This window comes from Quercus suber, unplaced genomic scaffold (assembly GCF_002906115.3).
Source record: "Quercus suber isolate HL8 unplaced genomic scaffold, Cork oak 2.0 scaffold_18, whole genome shotgun sequence".
In the NCBI taxonomy this organism is placed as follows: domain Eukaryota; kingdom Viridiplantae; phylum Streptophyta; class Magnoliopsida; order Fagales; family Fagaceae; genus Quercus; species Quercus suber.
The window spans coordinates 1,229,516-1,254,114 of NW_027069483.1; the positions used below are offsets into that span (position 1 = coordinate 1,229,516).

At 32.6% G+C, this 24,599-nt stretch overlaps 4 protein-coding genes across 4 annotated transcripts; 1 reads left to right on the forward strand and 3 right to left on the reverse strand.

The window, feature by feature from the left end:
- The first annotated feature begins 2,593 nt into the window (after positions 1-2,593).
- LOC112031147 (zinc finger A20 and AN1 domain-containing stress-associated protein 6) lies at positions 2,594-3,635 on the forward strand. Its single transcript, XM_024063831.2, has 2 exons — positions 2,594-2,726; positions 2,857-3,635. Exon 2 carries the CDS (start codon positions 2,931-2,933, stop codon positions 3,456-3,458), a length of 528 nt encoding a protein of 175 aa, XP_023919599.2. The 5' UTR covers positions 2,594-2,726; positions 2,857-2,930; the 3' UTR covers positions 3,459-3,635.
- Positions 3,636-6,257: 2,622 nt separating this feature from the next.
- LOC136062065 (purple acid phosphatase 22-like) lies at positions 6,258-8,159 on the reverse strand. Its single transcript, XM_065760677.1, has 3 exons — positions 7,866-8,159; positions 7,573-7,661; positions 6,258-6,738 (listed from the first exon to the last, which is right to left on the reverse strand). The coding sequence occupies exons 1-3, from the start codon at positions 8,109-8,111 to the stop codon at positions 6,540-6,542; spliced, it is 534 nt and encodes a 177-aa protein (XP_065616749.1). The 5' UTR covers positions 8,112-8,159; the 3' UTR covers positions 6,258-6,539.
- Positions 8,160-9,145: 986 nt separating this feature from the next.
- Positions 9,146-15,223, reverse strand: LOC111997380 (purple acid phosphatase 22). The gene is given in 6 exon segments (XM_024029465.2): positions 9,146-9,626; positions 10,458-10,546; positions 10,751-11,319; positions 14,566-14,857; positions 15,060-15,163; positions 15,166-15,223. Coding segments are annotated over 6 exon segments (1,296 nt in total). The 5' UTR covers positions 15,209-15,223; the 3' UTR covers positions 9,146-9,427.
- A 7,151-nt stretch (positions 15,224-22,374) lies between these two features.
- On the reverse strand, positions 22,375-24,377 carry LOC112031149 (purple acid phosphatase 22). Its single transcript, XM_065760681.1, has 3 exons — positions 23,805-24,377; positions 23,329-23,417; positions 22,375-22,754 (listed from the first exon to the last, which is right to left on the reverse strand). The coding sequence occupies exons 1-3, from the start codon at positions 24,201-24,203 to the stop codon at positions 22,532-22,534; spliced, it is 711 nt and encodes a 236-aa protein (XP_065616753.1). The 5' UTR covers positions 24,204-24,377; the 3' UTR covers positions 22,375-22,531.
- Between the last annotated feature and the right edge of the window lie 222 nt (positions 24,378-24,599).

Genomic DNA, 24,599 nt, shown 5'->3' on the forward strand with positions numbered 1-24,599 from the left:
GAAGCTCATAAGTCTCAATCAAAGTAGTTTATATCTTTGCACAATTTGACCTAAATGACAGTATGACCCATGCCCAACCCCAGATAAAGAAAAACCTGGTTCCCGCAATGTGCAGTTTATATAATCTTGTCTATAATAATAATTAAAGTGAAAGCTCAATAAATATCTAAATAAGTATAATAACAATTAATGGCAACATTCATTATTTTCTAAAAATATTCTTGTTTCTTTTTAATATATTTTTGTAACAAATCAATTTATCACTTATTTGAAAATTTGTAAACATTAAATAAATTCACTGCATAAAAAAAGGGAATAAAAACTAAGTATGTAAGTAACAATTTCTTTAATACCGGAATGACGTAATAGGGAATGAATAATTTATATATTCAACTATATAATAATTTTATAATATTTTAAAATTTTCAATATAAATTATTAAAACTTGGTACAAATATTTAATATATATTTAATTATATTTAGTATTTTTTTCCTTTTATTATCTTCCTGCTTTGCAATTCAAAAGCTCTCTCTCTCTCTCTCTCTCTCTCTCTCTCTCTCATGTTTAGTTGTATGAGTCTCTATGAGACTAATTCAATTTATTGTACAGCACTACAGCCATGGTTGAATGGGCTTTATATAGTGACTAATTCAATTTATTGTATTGTGTACAGCCAAGGTTGAATGGGCTGTAATATAGAGCCAGCTAGAAAGTGTGACTCATTGCATGATGTCATATCGAATCATGACCCATAATATTATTATTAGTCTAATACAACTTATTATGTCAGCTGCACCATCAAACATGCCTCATTATTAGTGTTGTCATAATTCTAAATCGTTTAGGTTCTGTCTCTATAACAAAAAGGTCAATTATTTACGCGAAAAACTTAAGTTAATTCTGGAATTTTTTCTTACACAAAACAAAAAAAAAGTGGTTAAATAATGCGTTATGCCCCCCATCTTAGCTGGTTTAAGCTCATTGGTTTTGAGTAATGTTGGACATAAAACAAATTTATAATTACCAAATTAGTAGATTGTAATGAGGGCAACGTCACATACACATCGCTTTAACACTAACACTATTTCTTTTTTTCTTTTTCTTTTTTTAATGAATTACGAAGAGTTTTGTCCCTCAAAATTTTTTTTTTTTGGTATCGGTTTTTGTCTTCAAGCCCCATTGGACCATACTGGCATGATACAAATTAAGAAGGTGAGAACTAAGATCTTAAAAAAAAAACACTTATTTTTCTTTTCTTGATTTTGATTATCTATAAGACAATAAACGAGAGTAATTTTTTTTTTAGAGATAATTACAACATGTTGTTTTTTAGAGGTAATTATAACATGCTGCTAACTCTGCAGTTCAAACACTTTCCTCCCTAGACCCCCAAGTATTTTGTGCATAAGAAAGTGTCAATTTAGCTATAAGGCATTTGGCATTAACGAAAGTAATTCTAGTATTACATAAAAAATCAAAATTTTTTATATAATTATCTTACTAGATAGATTGTGACTAACCCACCACTTATAGTATGCTATATAAATAGTTATAACTTTGATAGATTATCTGTCATTTTTATATAAACTCACTACTTATTATTTGTTATACAAACAGTTATGATAAAAGTTGTGATTTTTTTTTTTTAATTACTAATGTGAACCTAATATTTTTGCAATGAACAATAGCCAATCAAAAAATATTATATAAATCGACCAATCAAAAACAGCAGCACAGCGAAGCAAGGCGTGGGCATGAATGATGAAACAGTGATAAGCAGCAGTATCATCGTCAAGTGTCAACAATAAAATAACCCACCTAAAAAACAGAACCCACTTGGAACCCGCCACAACAAAACCACACGCCAATGGCCACGTATTAATCAACACGGTGTAACCGCAGACACATCATTTACACGCCTTTTTTGTGCGTGAATTTCCTTGTGGTCTCCAATTAATTTCTTCGTCTGCAAGATAAGATAGATATAAGTGATTAGAATAATTAGAATATATTTAATTACAGGCTGAACATTCAATTCCATTATGGCTCCTCCAGCCTGTCTTTCACAAAGAGTACTATATTTTTTGAATAAAGCTAGAACAATATTTTACAACTTCACAATAAATAAGACAGAAAATTAACAAAATGTTTTAAAACTATTGGTTTAAAATTTTTTTAAATAACTAATTTTTTTTTTATATAATTTTTTATATATATTTTTCATAAAAATGATATCAATTTTTTTAAATAATTCATTACCAACCCTTTTATAATTAGTGGTACATGAAAAATTTATGACAAAGTGACAAGTCTAAACAAGAATAAATAACAAATTTGATATTACCAGCTAAACTTTGTTATAAAATAATTGTAAAAATATTATGAAATATAACACAAGTTTTACTTTTTATCAAATAAAAAAAAAATTACTTCTTCAACCTAATACTATTTAAAAAAAAAAAAAAAACCTTTTGTGAAAAACAATAATTTTCCTATAAAAAAAAAAGAAAAAAGAAAAACAATAATTTTATCTTTATGAAATGACGGTAATGATGATGTTGCTTAATTATCAAAAATGATTATTCTGAGATTTGTCCCTTTTCGCCGCTCCTTCCTCTTTTTCCGTCTTAAATATTCCTAAGACTGTTAATTCTCCGCGTTAAGATTCCTTTCTTCCTTTTATTCCTCTTCTTCGTTTCACAACTCCTCCAAAACCTTTCAAACGGTACGAAGCGATTTCTCTCTTCCTTTTTCAATTTCGTATCTGTTTGGTAGCTGAGAAAATAAGAAAAGAGTATTAAGAATTTCTTAACGTTTCTCATGTTTTGATGTTTTTTTGTTGTTGTTGTTTGCAGATTTGTTTCTTCTTCTTCTTCCTCTTCTCAAAGATCCGATCCGATCCGATTACTAAGATCCGAAACTTTTGGATATGGCGGAAGAGCATAGATGCGAAGCCTCGGAGGGCCACAGGCTCTGCGTCAACAACTGTGGCTTCTTCGGCAGCCCAGCCACCATGAACCTCTGCGCCAAATGCTACACGGATATCCATCTCCAAGAGCAACACCACGCCTCTTCCAAATCCTCCATCGAAATCGCTCTCTCCTCCTCCGCTGCTTCTTCTTCACCATCTTCTTCGAATTCGTTGACCGAGTCTCTCCCTCCTCTTCCTCCTCCGGCGTTGACCTTGCCGGAGGTCAAATTACAGCTCCCTCCACCGGCTTCTGCTGATGTCGCCGCGAAATCTGACGTGGCGGCGGCGAGCAAGCCGAACCGGTGTTTGGTGTGTAGGAAACGGGTCGGGTTGACCGGGTTCAAGTGTCGGTGCGGGACCACGTTTTGTGGGGTCCACAGGTACCCGGAGAAGCACGCGTGCACTTTCGATTTTAAGGCTGTTGGAAGAGAGGAGATCGCGAGAGCTAATCCTATCATCAAAGCCGAGAAGCTTCGGAAGATTTAAATTAGGACCGTCAAAATTTGTGAATTTCCACCGTTGATCATCATGTCCTAATATTATATAGTATATTTCTTCTTTTTTTTTTTTCTTTTTTTTTCTCTCTTTTTTTTAAATAAGTTTTTATCGTATCTGGTTTTGCTTGTAAAAAAACGAAATGAGAAATTTCAAGTTTGGGTGCCACTTCCGTGTGTAAAATAGAGATTATTCTTACTACTATTTTCACAACTAGTTTGAGCTTTGTACAATGAATCGTATCGTAGTAGTGGGTATCACTAATTCACTATCCTCAGCCAATCAAAACGAGCCGAATTAGTAATAAAGTGGATGCATTGCACCTTTTACAGATATGAAAGTTGGGGGAAAAGTTACAAGCAGCTACGTTATTGATTGACATTTTCTTGTATTTGCATGATGTGATAGGCTATAAAACGACAACTTTTGCTTCTTTGTTCTTATCAGTATTTTGTGGTACAAAAATAGGAGAGAGGCTTTCACTTTTAACATGTCCAACATTTTCAACATTTTCAACATTTTTTTTTTTTTTTGAGGGACATCAACATTTTCAATTTGATAGTGCATCTTGCATAAGAGAATTGAATAATTCTCCTCTACTCTATGAATGTAAAAAGTGGAGACCTCTTTAGACTTATCACAATAATATTGTATAATCGTGTACTGCTACAAGATTGTGGACCAAGGTTTGATTTTGACCGACCATGAGCATAAGGACAAGGGATTAGTGTTGCCGCGTGCCACAAGCCACAAGGCAATAGTGGATCGTGGTTTTATTTTAGCTCTATTATCTGAATCATATCATGTGAAGTACTTTATTTGAGCATGAGCATAAGGACAAAGGATTAGTGTTGTCGCGTGCCACAAGGCAATAATGAATCGTGGTTTTATTTTGATCCCGTTATCTGATTTATATCATGTAAAGTGTATTACTTGAGTATTGCATTCGATGCAATTAGATTGGACCATCAAATACTGTTATTCTTTTTTGATGTTTGATCTAATTGCATCGAGTGCAAAATCCTACAAGTATTGCACCTGATTTGGATCCTATGAAAATGACTATTTGTTTTTTCTTGGATGACTTTAATATGTGGGATGGATAGGCATGCAAGCAAGCAAGATTGTCTATTTAATTATATATTCTTTTCATTTTTTTTTCTCTTTCTTTCTTTCTTTAAGGGAAAGCTTAATTTAGTTAGGTATGCTTACAATAATCCAGCTTATTTGATAACATGACATTACTCAATAGATTGAAAAAAGAAAAAGAAAAAAGAGAGGACTATGAATGTAGTAGTGAGTGTACCCTTTAGGGTTCTGCCCTTCGTTGCTAGTCTATTGACATAAAACATAGTTTTCCAATACGTGAGAATTTTGCTTGTACAAGATACAAGCATGGAAAAGGCAAGATTTTTCGTTTGGATCTAGCCTGAGAGAGATATAAGTGAGGGACATAAAAACCTTACAGGTTGACCTTGCTTGAACAATGGACATGCTAAATATTGATGAACTTTTGGTTTTGAGATTTCTGAAAAGCTTGCTTGAGCGAAAGTCTTGCTCGAGTGATATGTAAACCACCAAGAAGTATTCTATCAATTATTGCTATTCTGTCTATTACAATAATAACTACGAAATAAATTAGCTAGAGAGAGAGAGAGAGAGAGAGAGAGAGAGAAATACATGAGCTAAAAGTGAGAGGAAGAGTAAATAAAATTGTAAAACTCTTTATGGGCCCCAACTTTAAAATCAAGACAAAAAAAAAAATACATGAGCTAAGGGGAAAAAAAAAAAAAAAAAAAAAAGGTAAACAAATAGAGTAGCTTACTGTGGGCCCCAACTTTCACGGTCCAATACAAATTTTCAAAGCTTTCATCTTCCCAAATTTCGACTGAACAAAACTTTTGCCAAAATTCAAGAGTTCCTTTAACACACAAATCAGCTGTGGCCCTGTGGGCGATTTTGTAAATGCAACGCCATTGGGCTGCCCAAAATCCATAAACAGGCATTTGAATGCCCATAAGAAACAGGAAAAATAATAATGTTGTATTTTTTAATTAAAAAAAAAATCATAAGTTTCCTAGATGGTTAGGCTTCTTTTCTACCTTTACTTTTCTATTCTTCTGGGGTGTATTTCTTGAATGGAAGAATCTCTCTTAATTAAATTAAAAAAAAAAACATGCATTTGGCACACAAAAGTTTTGTTTGTTATATTATTGTTTGTGTAGTTGATAAGTGGTATTATACCTAGAGTAATTTTAGGATCACAAATTATTTCACAAATTTTTCATCATAATTCTAACATTGCAGATTGTGAGTGGTTAACTATCACTTACATTTGGACTAACTATTTTTTCTTTATCAATCATACTCTGTCATGTCACAATTGTAGCAAGAAGTTATAAAAAATTATATGATCCTAGACTTTTTCTTATACCAATATTATGGGCCACGATTTTATATGACATCATGCAGTGAGTCACAAACTTTTTATGCTCTGCAGGTTGTAGACTAACAAAACAATTTGACCTCATTCTAACGTGGGTAGATCTACAAGAGCGGAATTGGGTTCTTTCTCCTATTCTTTCCCCAAATGAAAGGCACCTTATCAAAAACTAGCTGGCTCTATATTACAGCCCATTCAACCTCGGCTATATATAGTACAATAAATTGAGTTAGTCTCTATATAGAGCACATTCAAATATTAAACCTTGGCTATATAGTATATACAATACAATAAATTGAATTAGTCATACAACTAAACATTTGAGAGTGAAGCTATGAAAGAAAAAATTTAATCAAAAAGTTTATTACATATTTTTATTCATTAAAATTTAATAGTTACAACAAGAGTGGGGGGATTTGAATTCTAAATGTCTCGGCTAGAAATACCAAAAAGTATCAACTAGTTAAGTTACAAAGTTCTTGACACTGTGACTTTTCAATGTACAAGAAATGAGTATAGTACAAGAAAATTTTACACTCCAATTTTGTAGCCTTCCACTGAAATCATAGCTAGAATTTTGCTGATTAATACGAAGTAGTCAAGCTACATCTGTCTTTGTCGATGTCATCCTATAGTTCATCATTAAGATCCCCGCATGCTTTAAAGGAACCTAAATTTTTTAGCCAGATCTGGTCTGCCACAACTGAGTTGGAGTCATTGTTGCGATGCCATGACCAATGTGCATGTGTTTGGTTTAGTATTCTCAACCGTCCATGGCCAAAGCTTGCCTCCCGAAACAATGAGAGAGGGGATGGAGGGCTCTTAAACCTTGAAACCAATATCAGATAAAGCAATACTGTTATACACCTATAACAAATACATTAATCAAGAAAAACATACCCAAGTTCTTAATTACTAAAAATTTTGATACAAGAGAAAATTAAAAATAAAAAATCACTGGAGATTTTTTTTTTCCTGAATTGAATAAAAATACAAAATAGTTTAGCTCTCCATAGTCCATACATTCAAATGCATTTCGGCTAAGAAAATTATCCCACATGTTTGTTAAAGGCCCGTTCCATGAAGTGGGCCTAGAAGATACATTCTTGCAGGCAGGTATATATTGATGACTTATAAGACCTGGGCCACAATTATATGAGGCTGAGAGATTGGGTCTCAATTTTTGACCCTATCCTTTGGGCCCGTCTAGATAGCTACTCTGACGGAAAGTTTAGTCAGTAACTGGCAGTTGGGTCACCTAGCCCAAATCTAGCCAAAATTCTTAGCGGCCCCAAAGTTGAACTTTAAAACTTAAAAGGCAATGGAAAGCCTTGGATAAATTAGTTTGTGTGGAATCCAATCCAATAAATAATTCTTTAAAAGCTAGTAATGACTAAGGATTCTCTCACACATGAGCTTGCTTTTCATGTTTTAAATACAAATATTATCCCTTTTGTCTTAAAAAATATGTACATTATCGTATGCAATCATGAATACTTGCAAGTGAAAAAATAATGTTAGTGATAGGTTCAAAGGAGAACTAGTAATTAATATTAGCCACAATAACAATTTGTAAAAATATTTTAAAATAGTTTATAGTTGCAATATTACTATCGTATAAAAGAGCATGTAAAATAAATATAAAAGAATATTTAGCCTTACGTTAATGCAAGTCCTTCTCGGTTCCCTCCATCGCCAACTGTTACGTACAATGGGCCACATTCATTTTCCTTGTTGTTGTAAACTCTAGTCTGTCATAAAGAGCAAGAGAATATTAAAAGGATTAATTGCCAATAGAGAAATTATAGTCCGTTTGGATTGAGAATGAGGGAAGAGGAATAGAGTAGAATAGAGTAAATTTGGCAAAAAATTAGTATATTTTTAGCCAACTCTACTCTATTTCTTCTTCATCTAAATAGGCGCACACACATACATTACATATACATGAGACTTACGAATCGTTCATATGCATGAACATGGCCAGCAAAAACAACATCCACTCGTGCATTATACAGCAACTCTTCCATAGCTATTCTCATGCTATCCCCTTCACCTTGATGAGCCGTATTGGTATTATACCACGGTGCATGCAATAGCACAACAACCCAAGGAGTCTTGTTCCTATCAATTTTAGCCAAATCAGCTACAAGCCATTTGTACTGAGACGATTTCTTATCAAACTCCGCATATGATCCTAGCATTATAATGTGAGTCCCAGCAACTTCAAATGAGTAATACAAATTAGAGTCTGATCAAAAAAAAAAAAAAAAAAAAAAGGTAAACAAATAGAGTAGCTTACTGTGGGCCCCAACTTTCACGGTCCAATACAAATTTTCAAAGCTTTCATCTTCCCAAATTTCGACTGAACAAAACTTTTGCCAAAATTCAAGAGTTCCTTTAACACACAAATCAGCTGTGGCCCTGTGGGCGATTTTGTAAATGCAACGCCATTGGGCTGCCCAAAATCCATAAACAGGCATTTGAATGCCCATAAGAAACAGGAAAAATAATAATGTAGTATTTTTTAATTAAAAAAAAAATCATAAGTTTACTAGATGGTTAGGCTTCTTTTCTACCTTTACTTTTCTAATCTCTCTTAATTAAATTAAAAAAAAAAAAACATGCATTTGGCACACAAAAGTTTTGTTTGTTATATTATTGTTTGTGTAGTTGATAAGTGGTATTATACCTAGAGTAATTTTAGGATCACAAATTATTTCACAAATTTTTCACCATAATTCTAACATTGCAGATTGTGAGTGGTTAACTATCACTTACATTTGGACCAACTATTTTTTCTTTATCAATCATACTCTGTCATGTCACAATTGTAGCAAGAAGTTATAAAAAATTATATGATCCTAGACTTTTTCTTATACCAATATTATGGGCCACGATTTTATATGACATCATGCAGTGAGTCACAAACTTTTTATGCTCTGCAGGTTGTAGACTAACAAAACAATTTGACCTCATTCTAATGTGGGTAGATCTACAAGAGCGGAATTGGGTTCTTTCTCCAATTCTTTCCCCAAATGAAAGGCACCTTATCAAAAACTAGCAGGCTCTATATTACAGCCCGTTCAACCTCGGCTATATACAGTACAATAAATTGAGTTAGTCTCTATATAGAGCACATTCAAATATTAAACCTTGGCTACATAGTATATACAATACAATAAATTGAATTAGTCATACAACTAAACATTTGAGAGTGAAGCTATGAAAGAAAAAATTTAAGAAAAAAGTTTATTACATATTTTTATTCATTAAAATTTAATAGTTACAACAAGAGTGGGGGGATTTGAATTCTAAATGTCTCGGCTAGAAATACCAAAAAGTATCAACCAGTTAAGTTACAAAGTTCTTGACACTATAACCTTTCAATGTACAAGAAATGAGTATAGTACAAGAAAATTTTACACTCCAATTTTGTAGCCTTCCACTGAAATCATAGCTAGAATTTTGCTGATTAATACGAAGTAGTCAAGCTACATCTGTCTTTGTCGATGTCATCCTATAGTTCATCATTAAGATCCCCGCATGCTTTAAAGGAACCTAAATTTTTTAGCCAGATCTGGTCTGCCACAACTGAGTTTGAGTCATTGTTGCGATGCCATGACCAATGTGCATGTGTTTGGTTTAGTATTCTCAACCGTCCATGGCCAAAGCTTGCCTCCCGAAACAATGAGAGAGGGGATGGAGGGCTCTTAAACCTTGAAACCAATATCAGATAAAGCAATACTGTTATACACCTATAACAAATACATTAATCAAGAAAAACATACCCAAGTTCTTAATTACTAAAAATTTTGATACAAGGGAAAATTAAAAATAAAAAATCACTGGAGATTTTTTTTTCCTGAATTGAATAAAAATACAAAATAGTTTAGCTCTCCATAGTCCATACATTCAAATGCATTTCGGCTAAGAAAATTATCTCACATGTTTGTTAAAGGCCCGTTCCATGAAGTGGGCCTAGAAGATACATTCTTGCAGGCAGGTATATATTGATGACTTATTAGACCTGGGCCACAATTATAGGAGGCTGAGAGATTGGGTCTCAATTTTTGACTCTATCCTTTGGGCTGTCTAGATAACTAATCTGACGGAAAGTTTAGTCAGTAACTGGCAGGTGGGTCACCTAGCCCAAATCTAGCCAAATTCTTTGCGGCCCCAAAGTTGAACTTTAAAACTTGAAAGGCAATGGAAAGCCTTGGATAAATTAGTTTGTGTGGAATCCAATCCAATAAATAATTCTTTAAAAGCTAGTAATGACTAAGGATTCTCTCACACATGAGTTTGCTTTTCATGTTTCAAATACAAATATCATCCTTTTTGTCTTAAAAAATATGTACATTATCGTATGCAATCATGAATACTTGTAAGTGAAAAAATAATGTTAGTGGTAGGTTCAAAGGAGAACCAATAATTAATATTAGCCAAAACAACAGTTTGTAAAAATATTCTAAAATAGTTTATAGCTGCAATATTACTATCGTATAAAAGAGCATGTAAAATAAATATAAAAGAATATTTAGCCTTACGTTAATGCAAGTCCTTCTCGGTTCCCTCCATCGCCAACTGTCACGTATAACGGGCCACATTCATTCTCCTTGTTGTTGTAAACTCTAGTCTGTCATAAAGAGAAAGAGAATATTAAAAGGATTAATTGCCAATAGAGAAATTATAGTTCGTTTGGATTGAGAGGGAGGAAAGGGGAGTAGAGAAGAATAGAGTAAATTTGACAAAAAATTAGCATATTTTTAGCAAACTCTACTCTTCTCATTCTCTATCTAAATAGGCGCACACACATATATTACATATACGTGAGACTTACGAATCGTTCATATGCATGAACATGGCCAGCAAAAACAACATCCACTCGTGCATTATACAGCAACTCTTCCATAGCTATTCTCATGCTATCCCCTTCACCTTGATGAGCCGTATTGGTATTATACCACGGTGCATGCAATAGCACAACAACCCAAGGAGTCTTGTTCCTATCAATTTTAGCCAAATCAGCTACAAGCCATTTGTACTGAGACGATTTCTTATCAAACTCCGCATATGATCCTAGCATTATAATGTGAGTCCCAGCAACTTCAAATGAGTAATACAAATTAGAGTCTGATCCACTCTCTTCGTATGGCATTAGCCACCGTGCATTGTAGGAGGTGAAGCCATGGGGGTGGAGGATTGGGAAGGTTTCAATCTCGTGGTTCCCTTCGGTCACCATCCATGGGCGGCGGCTAGCGTATGGCTCAACTAAGCGTCCGAATGAGTCCCAAAGAGGCTGTTGGGTATCGGCGTATGATAAATCACCAGGTAAGAGAAACACGTCGTAGTCCTTACTTTCAACATGAGCTAGTGTTGAGGCAGTCCATTCAGTTTGTCCTAAGTCTCCTGCAAACAAAAATATATAGCAATTTTCCAAGATGAGGAATAATAAATTGGTAACTTGGTAACACTGGAATTTTTGGTCTCACTTCATAACACTATGTTTGGGTAGAGGGAGATAAGGAGAGAGTAGCAGAGAGAAAGGAATTAAGATGACTAAAACGTACAAAATTAAAAAATTTAGTAAATAGTCACCTTCCCCTTTACTTTCCTCTCCTCTCCTTTCCCTCCATTTCAGATATATACCATAAATGGCCATGAACTCTAAGGATATTTTGATGTTTAAGTTGTTTTGGGTGAATCTAGGCTTTGTGTCTGCGAGTGCTAACGGTCTTGGCTGCTAGCGAAAGGTATATCAGATATGTTTAGGTGAAATATTGTGATTGATGGTAATAAAAATGGTTCAATATATAATGAGTTGATGTGAAACTGTTATGACATCGATTATAACTTATCAAATTGATAGTTAACAGTGAGTTCCAATTAGTTTAACTGGTGAATTAAGTTTCTTGTTGTTAAATAAGATATCTGGATAAGAGTGGAAGACATAGGTTAAAACTCTAAAAAATAAAAAAAGTTTATAGATAATGGTTAGTAAATGAATTTGTGAATAATCTTGCATTCTTATCATCACTCAACCAATTAAACCAATATATATTTTTTGGAAAAATTCTAATGCTACACCAAAAACTATAACTTTGCCCACAACTTGCCCATGTGGCGAGTTGTGGTTGGTAGAGAGATGTCCCTACATTGACTCACCATCACCCCTCCACCAACTACAACTCGCCACATAGGTAAGTTGTGGGCAAAGTTATAGTTTTGGTTTTGGGTGTGGCACAAAATTACTCTTTTTTTTGGGGGTCAGTGTCAGATTATTATCAGTTTATCACCAAGCTACATGCCTATATATAAACATTGGATTTAGGCCTGGCAATCTCATTTGGGCTTAGCATGTCCAACGTTTTAGCATTATCATATATATGGGACTTTTTTTTTTTATCCTTATTTTTTATTTATGAACATCATATGGGCTAATAAGTCCAGCTACATCGAAGTACATGTCAAGAACTATTTGTGGAGAAATATGTTTCCGTTATAAAAAAACTCTTTTTTGGACATTTATGTATTATAAAAAGTTAATAACCCTGATATCTTTTAAACTGTAGAATACTAGGCAATGGATTGATCGAATGATTGAACAAGTAATCCCACATCAGGACCACATCGATAATGCAAATTGATATCTCAACCACAGTTAAATTCACCAAATTAGAAAGCAATAAAGATGTAAAGCACTGAAAATACACAAATTTAGTATCAAAGTCCAATATCAATGAAAAACCTCTTCAAAGAAAAGTCACTTTGGGGATCCAATCACCTAAAATAATTCACAAGAAGAAACAACATGACACAATTTTACTTATAAAACCTTTACACAAATAGACTCTCTATTGTAACATCAACAAATGTCTCACTTGCCTTGCCACTAGAGTGAACCCATAACCTATAAGATTCTCCTATGTGAACTTTCTCATGAACGAATCTCATTCGCAACCCAGAATTTTAGACAACAACAATAGCAACCTATCATTGAGAAACTAAATTTGTAGTTTCAAGGGATCAACATTTTAGACTCAAGAAAAACTCTTAAAGAAGAACTCTAAAAATTGCCTTAAAGGGAGATAACATTTAGAGGAAAGGAATTTGAAATTTTTTAAGCTCGAATGAGTTTGATGAGGACAATAGAATATATACAAAAATAAATTATAAATAGGATAAGTATAATATATATATATATATATATATAGACATTCAATGATGGTGCATGGCAAATAAAACCCGTTCCTGCCCCCATCAGCTCTTTTGAGTAGAGAAAACCTATGCAATGATAAAACAAGGAAGTACTAATCAAGCAGGATGAGAAATTTTTGTCATCCTTATTAGGTAGGTAAGTCGTTAGACATTTAAAATCCATTTATTGTTTGGTGCAATTTCACTATTGAAGTATTTAGCTAGGGTCTTGCGAATATTTTGTTTGAATTTTGCTTGAGTGAGAATGATTTTGCCATGAGTGAGTCTATTGAAAACTTGAATTCCTCAATATTGTTCATTGACTTGACTAAATATATACAAACTTAATTAAAATATTAATACAGTTCTTACAAAACTTTGTTTTATCACAAGAATTTAACCAACAATTGAAAACCTGAATTGATGAATCTCTTTTGGAGTTCCCGGTCATAACACCTCGATACCAAAAGTTCAGTTGCTTTGCAATAGTCTTTTCTCTCTTTTTAAAATTTTTGGGATAAAGAACTTGGCACTGTACAATAAAATGTCAAAATTTTTGTTTTAATTTTCTTTATTTTAATAAATAATTTCTACTATATTATCTAATTTTATTTTCCGAAAAAAAAATTCAATATTTTATTGCACATACAGGTGTGTAAGTTAACATATTCATATGTAGAAAAGCTAATTTCTCAAAGACTTAAAGCAACAATATTGCAACCTTTCTGCTCAGATTGCTACGTTCAAACAGTAACTAACAGAGGTGTGGGTGTGACCTAACTTCTAAGACTTGAAAATCCATTTCCATATGCAAGCTTGCTTATGGCAAATTAGAAGGAAGAACACGACAATTCAAGATACCAAAGTTAGTGCTGCAACCTTTTTCCTAGCTAACGTACACTCACCAATTTGTGACGGTTACCTAAGTCTTGTTTTTAATTGAAACCAAAAACTTTTTATTGAAAGTGTAGAAAAAAAAGTTAAAAAATAAGCTCTATAGTACCGTAAGACTCAAAAATAGTATCAAAAAGTGCAGTAAGACTCATAAATAATAATAAAAATAAACTAAAAGTGGAGACAAACTGAAAAATTCAGCTCATCCTAAACGCACACTTATTTTCCTATTCTCTAGGATTGGCTTTGCCTTTGATTTTTTATTTTTGGCTAGAAGCAAATCTTGGACCGTCAGACAATTTTTACACAAATATATATATATATATATATGCTAAACTTTTTCTCTTTNCGTACACTCACCAATTTGTGACGGTTTTTGCTTAGACTTAAAGCACTAAACGCCTAACCGACCCATCCAAATAAAGTGTGTGAGAACAAAAACATCGAAAAAATCATTTTTCATTTCAATGAATTTAAAGTTCATGTGTAAAGAGTGAGAATCCCATGTGGAACGGTGAAAGCTATACTCATATGGCATCATTATTCAAAAAAGTCATGTCTTACCGACTACTGCAAATTCAATGGGAAATTCCTGAGTTGGTGTCCTGAATGAAAACTCTGGGCCAGAACCTCCACACCTATAGAAATAGTTGGTGCTGGGCTCCAATGGTCCAATCTTAACATGGTGGATCTCGCCAGAGCTGTAAAAGAAGTACTTGTATGATGTGTGTTCACCAGTTGCCAATGAGTTATATGCTCCTGATGCTTTTCCATATTCAACGATTGATTGTGTGTGTTTGGCCTCGGTAATCCATGAAACTCTTATACGATCTCTCCCCACCAATGAAATGTGCACCTACAAAAAGTACGTGAGCCAATGAAAATAAGTAACATGGGCATGCTTCCTTAAAAAATAAAAGACAATTAACAAAGAAATGGAGGATATGCTGTTTGTGGTACTTGAAAATTATGAGACAAAAATGAGTACTGGGTATGTCTAATTATGATCAAATATGAAGCTTGTAGGCTAGAAATGAATGAGAGAGAGAGGGATAAACCTGTTGGGGATCGGAGTCTGCTCGGTTGTGAGGAGTGAATATGAGTGGACGAGGAGGTTGGCGAGAAGAGTAACCCTGTGAGTGTAGGAGGTGAGGGAAGAGAATAAGGTTAAGAGAAGAGAGAATATGCGTGGAAAGAGTTTCTCCATTGTTGAAGTTTTGCTCGAGGTGAACAAGATTGATTGCTGAAACAGCCCAAAGAGCCTAGATATAGGAAGGTTGGGCTTGCTGAGAGTTTGAAAAAATTTAAAATAAATTGGATTGCAAAGTCGTCACGTAAGTCCGCTGGGAATAATTTTTGGTTTTAACCAAAATAATACCAATAATTTTTAGGCATGCTTTCAGCAAAACTTAAGGCTTCACCCCAAAAAAAAAAAAAAAAAAAAAATTCTTTATTTAATTAAAGGACAAAATAACGACACCGCCCCAACTGTGTAGATATTGTCTGCTTTGGGTCTCAGACCCCTCACGGTTTTGTTCTTCCCCAGGTTGCGCTAGGGAAAAGGCCTTTACACATTGAAGGAAGATCATTCCTTATAAACACATTTTCATGTGCTTCCCTAGGCAATGTGGAATTCCATGGATTGCAAGACCCCTTTCGGGTCACTACAATCCACCCCCTTTACGAGCACACGCGTCCTCGCGTGTGGGACCCACACTTCCGACTAGGGCATGGCTCTGATACCATCTGTAACGACACCGCCCCAACTGTGTAGATATTGTCCGCTTTGGGTCTCAGACCCCTCACGGTTTTGTTCTTCCCCAGGTTGCGCTAGGGAAAAGGCCTCTACACATTGAAGGGAGATCATTCCTTATAAACACATTTTCATGTGCTTCCCTAGGCGATGTGGAATTCCATGGATTGCAAGACCCCCTTTCGGGTCACTACAATAGTTTTCTCTTTATAATTTTTTTTATAATTTTTTAATTTTTATTTATTTAAGAAACAAACTTTTTTCTCATTTATATGTTAGAATTAAGATTTTTAATTTTTAAAGCTCCTAAGGTGACTCTATCAAAAACTTAAAATTTTAATCATTCATAAATAAATGAATGATTAATATGTTTCAAATATAATGAATAATGTAAAAGTGATTTACCTCCATTACAGAAAGAAAGAAAAAAGAAAAAAGAACGAAGTCCGCTAAAAGCCTTGTGGCCCAAACTCCAGGCTCCTTTTGAGCCGAACTTGGCTAGATTCAAATTTTCCCATTTTCTGTTTGTACAACCAACTAGTCGGGGGGTGTGGGGTTGGTGGGAAACTTCACTAATTCACTTCTTATCTGTCTACTGAGTAAAATCTAAAATAGACACAAAGGACTTCATGAGGGCCTAAATAAGTACTATAACATTGTTGACCTGTTAGAAATAGTTGCCTGAGTTAATTAGCTGATTAGATTAGATGATGGCACACCGCACACCGTTTTTCCTCTTCCTTTAATCATACTAATTGACTTAATTAAAATAGTAAATGAAATACATATCTTCTTAATTATAGCGAGGTAGAAGAATTTATCATTTACTAAACACCCCCATGCTACTTCTTTTCAAAGATTTCATGGCTGGATATGGCTGTTGAATTAAGTGGAATTGCAGCATATGAATAAGAATATTCAATTACAATAATGTGTATTGTGTTTACTTACAATAAGAAGAATCAAGGAAGGAACAAGGAATTAACGTTATCATTAATCTAAGTAGATTGTAATTCGTGTTTATGTACTGAAACATTCAATAATATTAATGATAAAGTGGTTATTTTGGTTTTTGTTAAGTATTATGAATATGTCACTTAACATTAAAATTAATAAAATTAAAATATGATTTGATTACAATTGAAAGCTAATTTGAGTTTGATTTGATTTATGATTGTGTTTCAACTTTATTATATATGATAATCAATATTTTTATTGTTGAAGGAAAAACTTGAAGCCAATGGCAATCCAGGATTTGTTTTCAAAAGCCGGGCTTAAAGATAATGACACCCTTGGCCTAAAGAAAAATGATAATGGCACCCTCTTAACTCTTATTGGAGCTGTAAGAATACAATACTATTCGTACTTAAAAATATAGAACATCACACGTTTTTCCTTCCAAAATTATTTTCAAACACCCAAAGAAAGGGAATCTGTTTGGACCACAAGATAAGCTGGTGAGTAGGTGACTCATTTGTCTAAGCAAGCTCTAGAGATTAGAGACACATTTCAATCTATCAACTAATTAATCACCCCAAATCAACACTCCAGCATATATGCGACTCCTAAGCACCAAACCTTCGTGGGATTAGTGTTGTTTCAAATTTCTCTCGCTTTCATTTTGCGTGTACACGCCAAAAAAAGAGAAAAAAGATATTTAGTATCAAATGATACCATATAATTAGTATCAAAATATAATAAATGTGAGACATGCCTAAAAAAAAAAAAAACCTACTCCTCTAACAAATAAAAAACATATTAATGGGCAATTTTTTTTTCACACATATTTCTTATTTATAGAATTTTGTTAGCGACAACAAGGTATTATTTGATACAATTTTTTTTTTTAGGTTGTCATGACTTTGTCAAATGGTACTACTTTTTTTTTTTTTTGGGCTGAATTTGTCAAATGTTACTACTTAATCCAATGTTGTTTCTCTGTCCAATGTTATTGTGTCAAATCCCCATAAACAACATTTTAGAATTTTAATGTCATCTTAAAATTCGTGCACACAACCAATTATCACTTAGCAGAATATGCCCAGGAATCTACTTCTGGAGAACAAATCGTGGAGGTTTGAACAATGAACACCCCCCAAAAGAATACAAGTATATGGTGATTGTACATCAAATTAGATAAAACACTAAAACAGCCTTGGGTTAGATGGATTTAGACTTAAGACCGCATAACCCATCGCGGCAGATTGTGAATTTATATAAGAATATATTTATTTAGGATCTATTTGAGCTCTGCTTATTTTATTGAAATTAAAAATTTTTTGTTAAAAATACTGTAAATAAAGGTAAAAGTTAGCTGAAATAGTACAATGGAACTCATGAATCGTACCAAAAAGTATAGTGGAGTCCATGAATAGTAGCAAAAATAAACTGAATAGTAAAATAAGCTAGCTTTTTAATTTGTAGCCAAGCACACACTTAATATGAAAATTTCTTCAAGAAACACAATACTAATTAATTATAATTATCTCAATAATCACTTAGTCAGTTAGAACAAGGAATCTATTCTTTTAATAAGAATTTTCTTTTTCATATTAAACAAGTGGTCCGTGTGACGTGAAAATAGAGAGGAAGGAAGAGTACACAACTAATTTTAACTATGTGAGAATGAGATATATGGAATAAAAAAAAGATAGAAATTACTTAGACTAAATTTTATTGATAATTGAATGCTAAATAAGATAGATTTTAATTTTCAGAGGGTAATCTTAGTAAAAGAAAAAAATCTAGTCGAATTACCGCATGACATGCATATGATGTGTAAAAATCATTTTATGACGATGAATGATACTTATTATATGTTATAAAATTTGGAGAATCAACTTCAAATACATTAAATGTCATTAGAAATAGAAGAAATGAAAATGGTTAAAATCTTAAAAAAGATATGAACCTCTTGTGGTAAATATTTAATAATTTTCACGAACTTATATGTACATTTTTTTTCATTGTATGTTAATAATTTACATTTGTTTCAATTGTTTCCCAAGTAATTAATTTTGAACAAGAATTTCATATAAAATTTTAAATTTTGTGGACAAATTATTTACTTTATTGTTGTTGGATCAGTATCACAATTTAATCTCACATTTTTTTAATAGTTACATTCACCCTATAAAGTTTGTATTAAAATAAAGCACACACTTTATTTAAATGGAATCTTAATGATTCCATTTTTGTTCAAATCTTAGTAATTCGAATATAATTTGTGGAATAACCCATAGGTGCAAATTGAAATTTACTCTATACTTTTTGTTGTTGCAATATTTTAGAACATGTCTCCATTTTACCACTAGGCATGGTTATATAATAAGTTAATAACCAAATTAAAGACTTATTTAGTTTAATTTGTATGATTTTTTCCCCCTTGTTTTTGCAAGTGACAAAATTGCATTCCAAAATGAGAGAAATACGTACATTGAGCAAAGTTACGTGAGGTAAAAGAAAATAAGTTTGAGGGCGACCCAATGGTGGCCATGGAAATTGTTGCAGAAAGACTCAATGATATGATTATGAGGTGGAAGAAGAAGATAGATAGACTCAAATTAATTTTAAATTATTATTTTTCCGTATTTGTTTGGTAGGTTTGATTTCTGTATTACACAAAATAGAATAACTCATAATTAATTTCAACTTCCATTCTATGTGCTTCCTTAAGAAGAATATTCTTTCTTCGTCATTACTGATGTAAGTAGCAAAACTTGAATACATATATAATGAAATTTGTCAAAGACTCAAAGTTCTATCACTTCTTAGATTCTATTTACTTGCACACGCTGAACAAGGCAAACATATGTAGACTATGTAGTTGTATAACTTCGATATAGATAACTGGTAAAGGCTCAGGACATATACATGCATGTTGTGTACAAGGCACAAAAATGTACTTAAAGTCTTGAACCGACTTCACTATCATTGTGGATTATCATTGCACGACTATGTGAGTAAGACTAATGCGGAGCTTTATTCCAAATACAAGAACCTAAAAAAATGGACAAACTATTCATGTGCGGTGTATATTTTTGTTGGAAAGTTGCTTAGACTTTAGTCATTTTAACTTTTTAAGGTGAACTCGGAAACATTAGTCATAAGGTAGAGGATAATTTCAGATGGATCCTTGAGACATTTTGGAAAGTTAAATGTGAAAGTAGGGAAAGAAGCACTTCCCCTTTAGAAAGATACATTAGACTTCCTCTATTATATATAGTCACGTTGGCCTTCATCTTATTGAGTGATTGCAAGCTAATTGTAACTCTGTGGTCTTATATAGTAAACATCGATCAATTGCCTTGGAATTTTTTATTTTTTTCCTTTGGGTCTATGGTCTCTTATTGTTATATTGTAAACATCAAGTAACTGATTTTTTTGATATCTTTTTATATTTCTCATAAAAATAAGAATGGCATAAAAAATTTCCTAAAATAATCCACTAACAAATGTTCTAAGAGCACCCGTTAATTAAACCCTAAAGATAATTATTTATAAATTTTTTTTACTTGCATGTAGAGTCGAGTAGCAAAACTTTGGATTATTAGGGATGGTCAAAGTAGTAGTGGCTCCAGGATTTCTTTTCAGGAGAGATCATTAAGAAACTTAAATTAAACAAAATTTAATAAAAAAAAAAGAACTTGAATATATCGAGTTATTGACAAAACAAATCACACAGATATATGACATTTTACCATTTCCTTCTAAAAGTCTTCATATTTTGACATCATTATGAGTTTTCATTATCTATTGTCAATGTGGGTAGGTGTAACAATTTTATTTTGTAAAGTTTGTCTAACATTTTGTATTTTTATGCAATTGTCATTATCTATTGTCATTGTTTTTATAAAAATATTTTAAATTGAATGACAAAACTCAACCCACGTGCATTCTATTAATTATTGACCCAAAGAGCCACACTTATCCATACATATATAAATAATACATTATTAGTCTACTTAACCAATCAAATGTTTGAAGAATCACTGACTTTACTATTTTTTTAATCACTAACTTTATAACAAAATGTTATTATAACATGATAACCATTCACACACATGTATAACAAACCCTCCATATTTCCTAATTACTTAAATTATATAAAGTTTTATTATATTTATACTATATATGCACACATTCACACAAATAATATTATAACAAAAATAAATAAATAAATAACGTACAAAATTAGTATTAGGCACACATTCGTACAAATAATATATAAATTTATAATAACAAGAGATACAATTACATCTGAAAAACACTCACTATTTACTCTTAAAGTCGGAGATACCGATAATCAGATAAAAAAATAAAATTCATGAGAGATAGATCTGTGATTTATGTTATTGGTTGGTTTGGAATGGACTGATTTGTATTGTTTAGTTTTGGGTTGAACTAATCTATGTCAAAGTATGCAAAATTTAAGCCAGGATGTACAAAAATATTTTTAAAAGTAATTTAAACTAATAAAATGATATTTTATACATACAATTTTTTTTTCCAAGCCAAGAGGTTCATTTGAACCCCTAAAGCATTAGTAACGCCACCCTTGGGTCGAAGGGAGGAGGCAGAGGGGGGCCATGGCACCCGGGTTTTAAAAAAATCCCTGTTCACTCTTGCAAATTTTATAAAAAATGAAAAATATGTATTTAGTTTTACTCATTGGACCCCAAGAAAAAATTCTCCCTTCGTCACTGGATCTATCCCTTGCTCTACATGGTTTTATTATACTAGATGCTCTGTTGGTGGTACCTTTTATTGGTAGTGCTGTTAAAGTTCACCTTGGATTAATCTCTCTAGTTGATGATGATTGTGAGGTATATCTTGTGGGGGATATCTCTTATAGAAGTCAATTCATGCATGTCTACAAGGAAGGAAGCAAACAAGTTTGACGATACCTTGGCAGCTTTAGAAAGGGATCTCATCAGGATCTGGATTTTAATATGCTTTCATATCCCCCAGAAAACGGTATTTGTTTTTATTAATTTTAATTATTCGGTTGACGATCTTGTACTTAATATTCTTTATAGATTGCTTTTTCCCATGTTTAATAATAATAATAAATAAATAAAAGCAGTTGAATATATATATATATATATATATATATTTTTAGTCATGTTAATGGGCGTCCTTAATATAATTGTTAATAAACTATTTTAAGAATATTTTGATAATAGTTTTATAAAAAATATAAGAAACCTTAAAAAATTAAAAAGTTTATAAATTACTTTTTAAACAAATGTCCTAAGAGCATCTGTTAACTTTTCTCATTTTTTATTCCGTAAGTTTTACAAATGTTGTTTTCAAAAACATAATTAAATAATTTATTTATTACGTTGATGTGATACTAATTGAGTGATTGTATTCTTTTTTTTACTTCAATTTATATGCTTTCTTTATTATATAGATAGTGGTTTTAAATTAATTGGTTTGATTTTGAAAATTTTGTCGAGAATATCCACGAAAGAGGAAAAAATTTCATTCTAGTTGTTATTATACTTAATAAAAACTGAGCAAGGAATTCTGATAAATACATAAACTTGAGCAAGGAATCAACAATAATTTCTATAAGGATCAAGTTTGATTTAGATAATATTCATCACCGCGTAAGATATAGAACATGCATCCATGCATGGAATAGAACAAATGATGTTTGCAACAATGCAAATATTAGCCAAATTGTCTCTGGAGTTTCATACTTCAGTTGAAATAATATACAATAAGATATATATGCATCCACTTAAGCTCTCAATTTATGCGTCAGCTTAATTAGAGTTCATCCTTAGAAACTGATGGTGGCACTTGCTCAGTATCCCAGCATGCTTTAGACGTGCTTAAGCTTTCAAACCAGACATCATCTGCAACAATGGCGTCTGCATCATTGTTGCGGTGCCATGACCAAAATGCATGTGTTTCGTTTAGAATCCTGAAGCGTCCATGGCCAAAGCTTGGCTCCCGATACAATGACAGAGGAGAAGCAGGTTCCTCATAACTACACATTACACCATATATATAATAAGTACACGTTGTTAACATTATTGAGTTTCATGAAGGAAACAAAAATTAATGGAATAGTTCTAATTTCCTTTGGTTATAATTTTAATGTGCATTTGGTTTAGGTTTTTTTTTTTTTTTTCTTTTTAATTTTTTTTTTATTATTTTTTAATTTTATTATGTTGGTTAATTTGATTATGTATATTTATTTTTTTATAAATTTTTTTTTCTCATTTTAAACAAAAGCTAATCCAAATGCAATAGTATATTAACTAGTCTTTAAGGGTATAACAAACCTAGAAATTTAGTCAAGAGACTCATAAGGGGAGGAAAAAGAAGAAGTCTTTGACTTTGCCTCTGAGGCTTTAACTATCGGACTGTATCTAATAGGTTGAGAAGGGGAGGTGGGTAACCTAGCAATGGCTACCCACGGTTCTCAACTACCTCAAATTGATTTGCAACCAAATCCAAATTAGACAACACATGGATTCAGTAAATTTGTGCATTAAAAGTCAATGAATATTGGTAAAGTATGAATTTAAAGGCTGGTACAGTTATTCAAGAGTGCTCACTCTAATGCAAGTCCTTCACGGTTTCCTCCATCGCCAATTGTAATATATACTGGACCGCATTTGTCTTTCTCATTATCATAAATCCTAGTCTGCAAAACATAGATAGAGAACCCAAAATTAATTTATAAAAATTAAGTATAATTTCTTAGATAATACATGATGTTCTACAATTAAATTCAATCATATAATTATATTGTTCAATTATTCATATAATTGTTTTTAATTGTTCATTAATTGACACAACCACAAAGTTAAATTTAACCGGAAAACCTAAGCTACAGTATCTAAGATATTATTACATCTATGTTTTGTCCTAATATTGATTTAAAGTAAAGAGTCAGATTATCACAGGTATAAAAGTCCTTAATAAAGGGAAAAAAAATAGAGTAAAGTGTAAGACTATAATATGCTCACATTTTAAGTTTTTAACCCTATTTATCAAAGAATACAAAGCAAAAGGTTAAAGGGTGACTTACAAATCGTTCATATGCATGAACATGTCCAGCAAAAACCACATCTACACGAGCCTTATAGAACAACTCCTCCATTGATTGTCTCATGCTTTCTCCTTCACCTTGATGGGCTGTGTTGGTATTATACCAAGGGGCATGCAACAGCACAAGAATCCATGGGGTCTTATTCCTATCAACTCGAGCTAAATCAGACTCAAGCCACTTGTACTGAGCCGAGTCCACATCAAAATCGGTGTATGACCCTAACATTATAATGTGTGTCCCGGCAACTTCAAATGAGTAATACAAATTTGAGGTTGATCCACTCTCTTCGTATGGCATTGGCCACCTTGAATTATAGGACACGAAGCCTTTGGGATGGTTAGGTAAGATCTCAATGTCATGGTTCCCTTGAGTCACCATCCATGGGCGGCGGCTAGCAGAAGGCTCGACTAGGCGTCCAAATGAGTCCCAAAGTGGCTGGTGGCCATTGGCGTATGATAAATCACCTGGTAATAAAAACACATCGTAGTCCTGACCATCAACATGTGCTAGTGTTGATGCAGTCCAATCTGTCTGTCCTAGGTCGCCTGTAAAGGTTAACTGTTAGTGTAAGTGTGGGGGATAAGCTGTTAAGAATTACTAATATAAATTACCTTAAAAAAATAAAAATAAAAAACTTTTGAAATGGAAAAGATTATTTTCCAGTAATTTTCTATGTAGGGATGCATCATTAATTAGTGATACACATCCATCTATATTACTACTACATTACAAATATCATTGTTTTTTAAAAATAAAAATAAAATTGACAGTTAG

What these genes read in the sequence shown, in the direction of transcription:
- LOC112031147 (XM_024063831.2), top strand. Translation starts at nt 2,931, where the DNA reads ATGGCGGAAGAGCATAGATGCGAAGCCTCGGAGGGCCACAGGCTCTGC.
- LOC136062065 (XM_065760677.1), bottom strand. Translation starts at nt 8,111, where the DNA reads ATGCTAGGATCATATGCGGAGTTTGATAAGAAATCGTCTCAGTACAAA. An exon ending in TTCATGCATATGAACGATTC is followed by an intron (nt 7,662 to 7,865) that starts GTAAGTCTCATG and finishes TCTTTATGACAG; the next exon opens with ACTAGAGTTTACAACAACAA. An exon ending in CGAGAAGGACTTGCATTAAC is followed by an intron (nt 6,739 to 7,572) that starts GTAAGGCTAAAT and finishes ATTGGTTTCAAG; the next exon opens with GTTTAAGAGCCCTCCATCCC.
- LOC112031149 (XM_065760681.1), bottom strand. Translation starts at nt 24,203, where the DNA reads ATGGTGACTCAAGGGAACCATGACATTGAGATCTTACCTAACCATCCC. An exon ending in TTCATGCATATGAACGATTT is followed by an intron (nt 23,418 to 23,804) that starts GTAAGTCACCCT and finishes TATGTTTTGCAG; the next exon opens with ACTAGGATTTATGATAATGA. An exon ending in CGTGAAGGACTTGCATTAGA is followed by an intron (nt 22,755 to 23,328) that starts GTGAGCACTCTT and finishes TGTAATGTGTAG; the next exon opens with TTATGAGGAACCTGCTTCTC.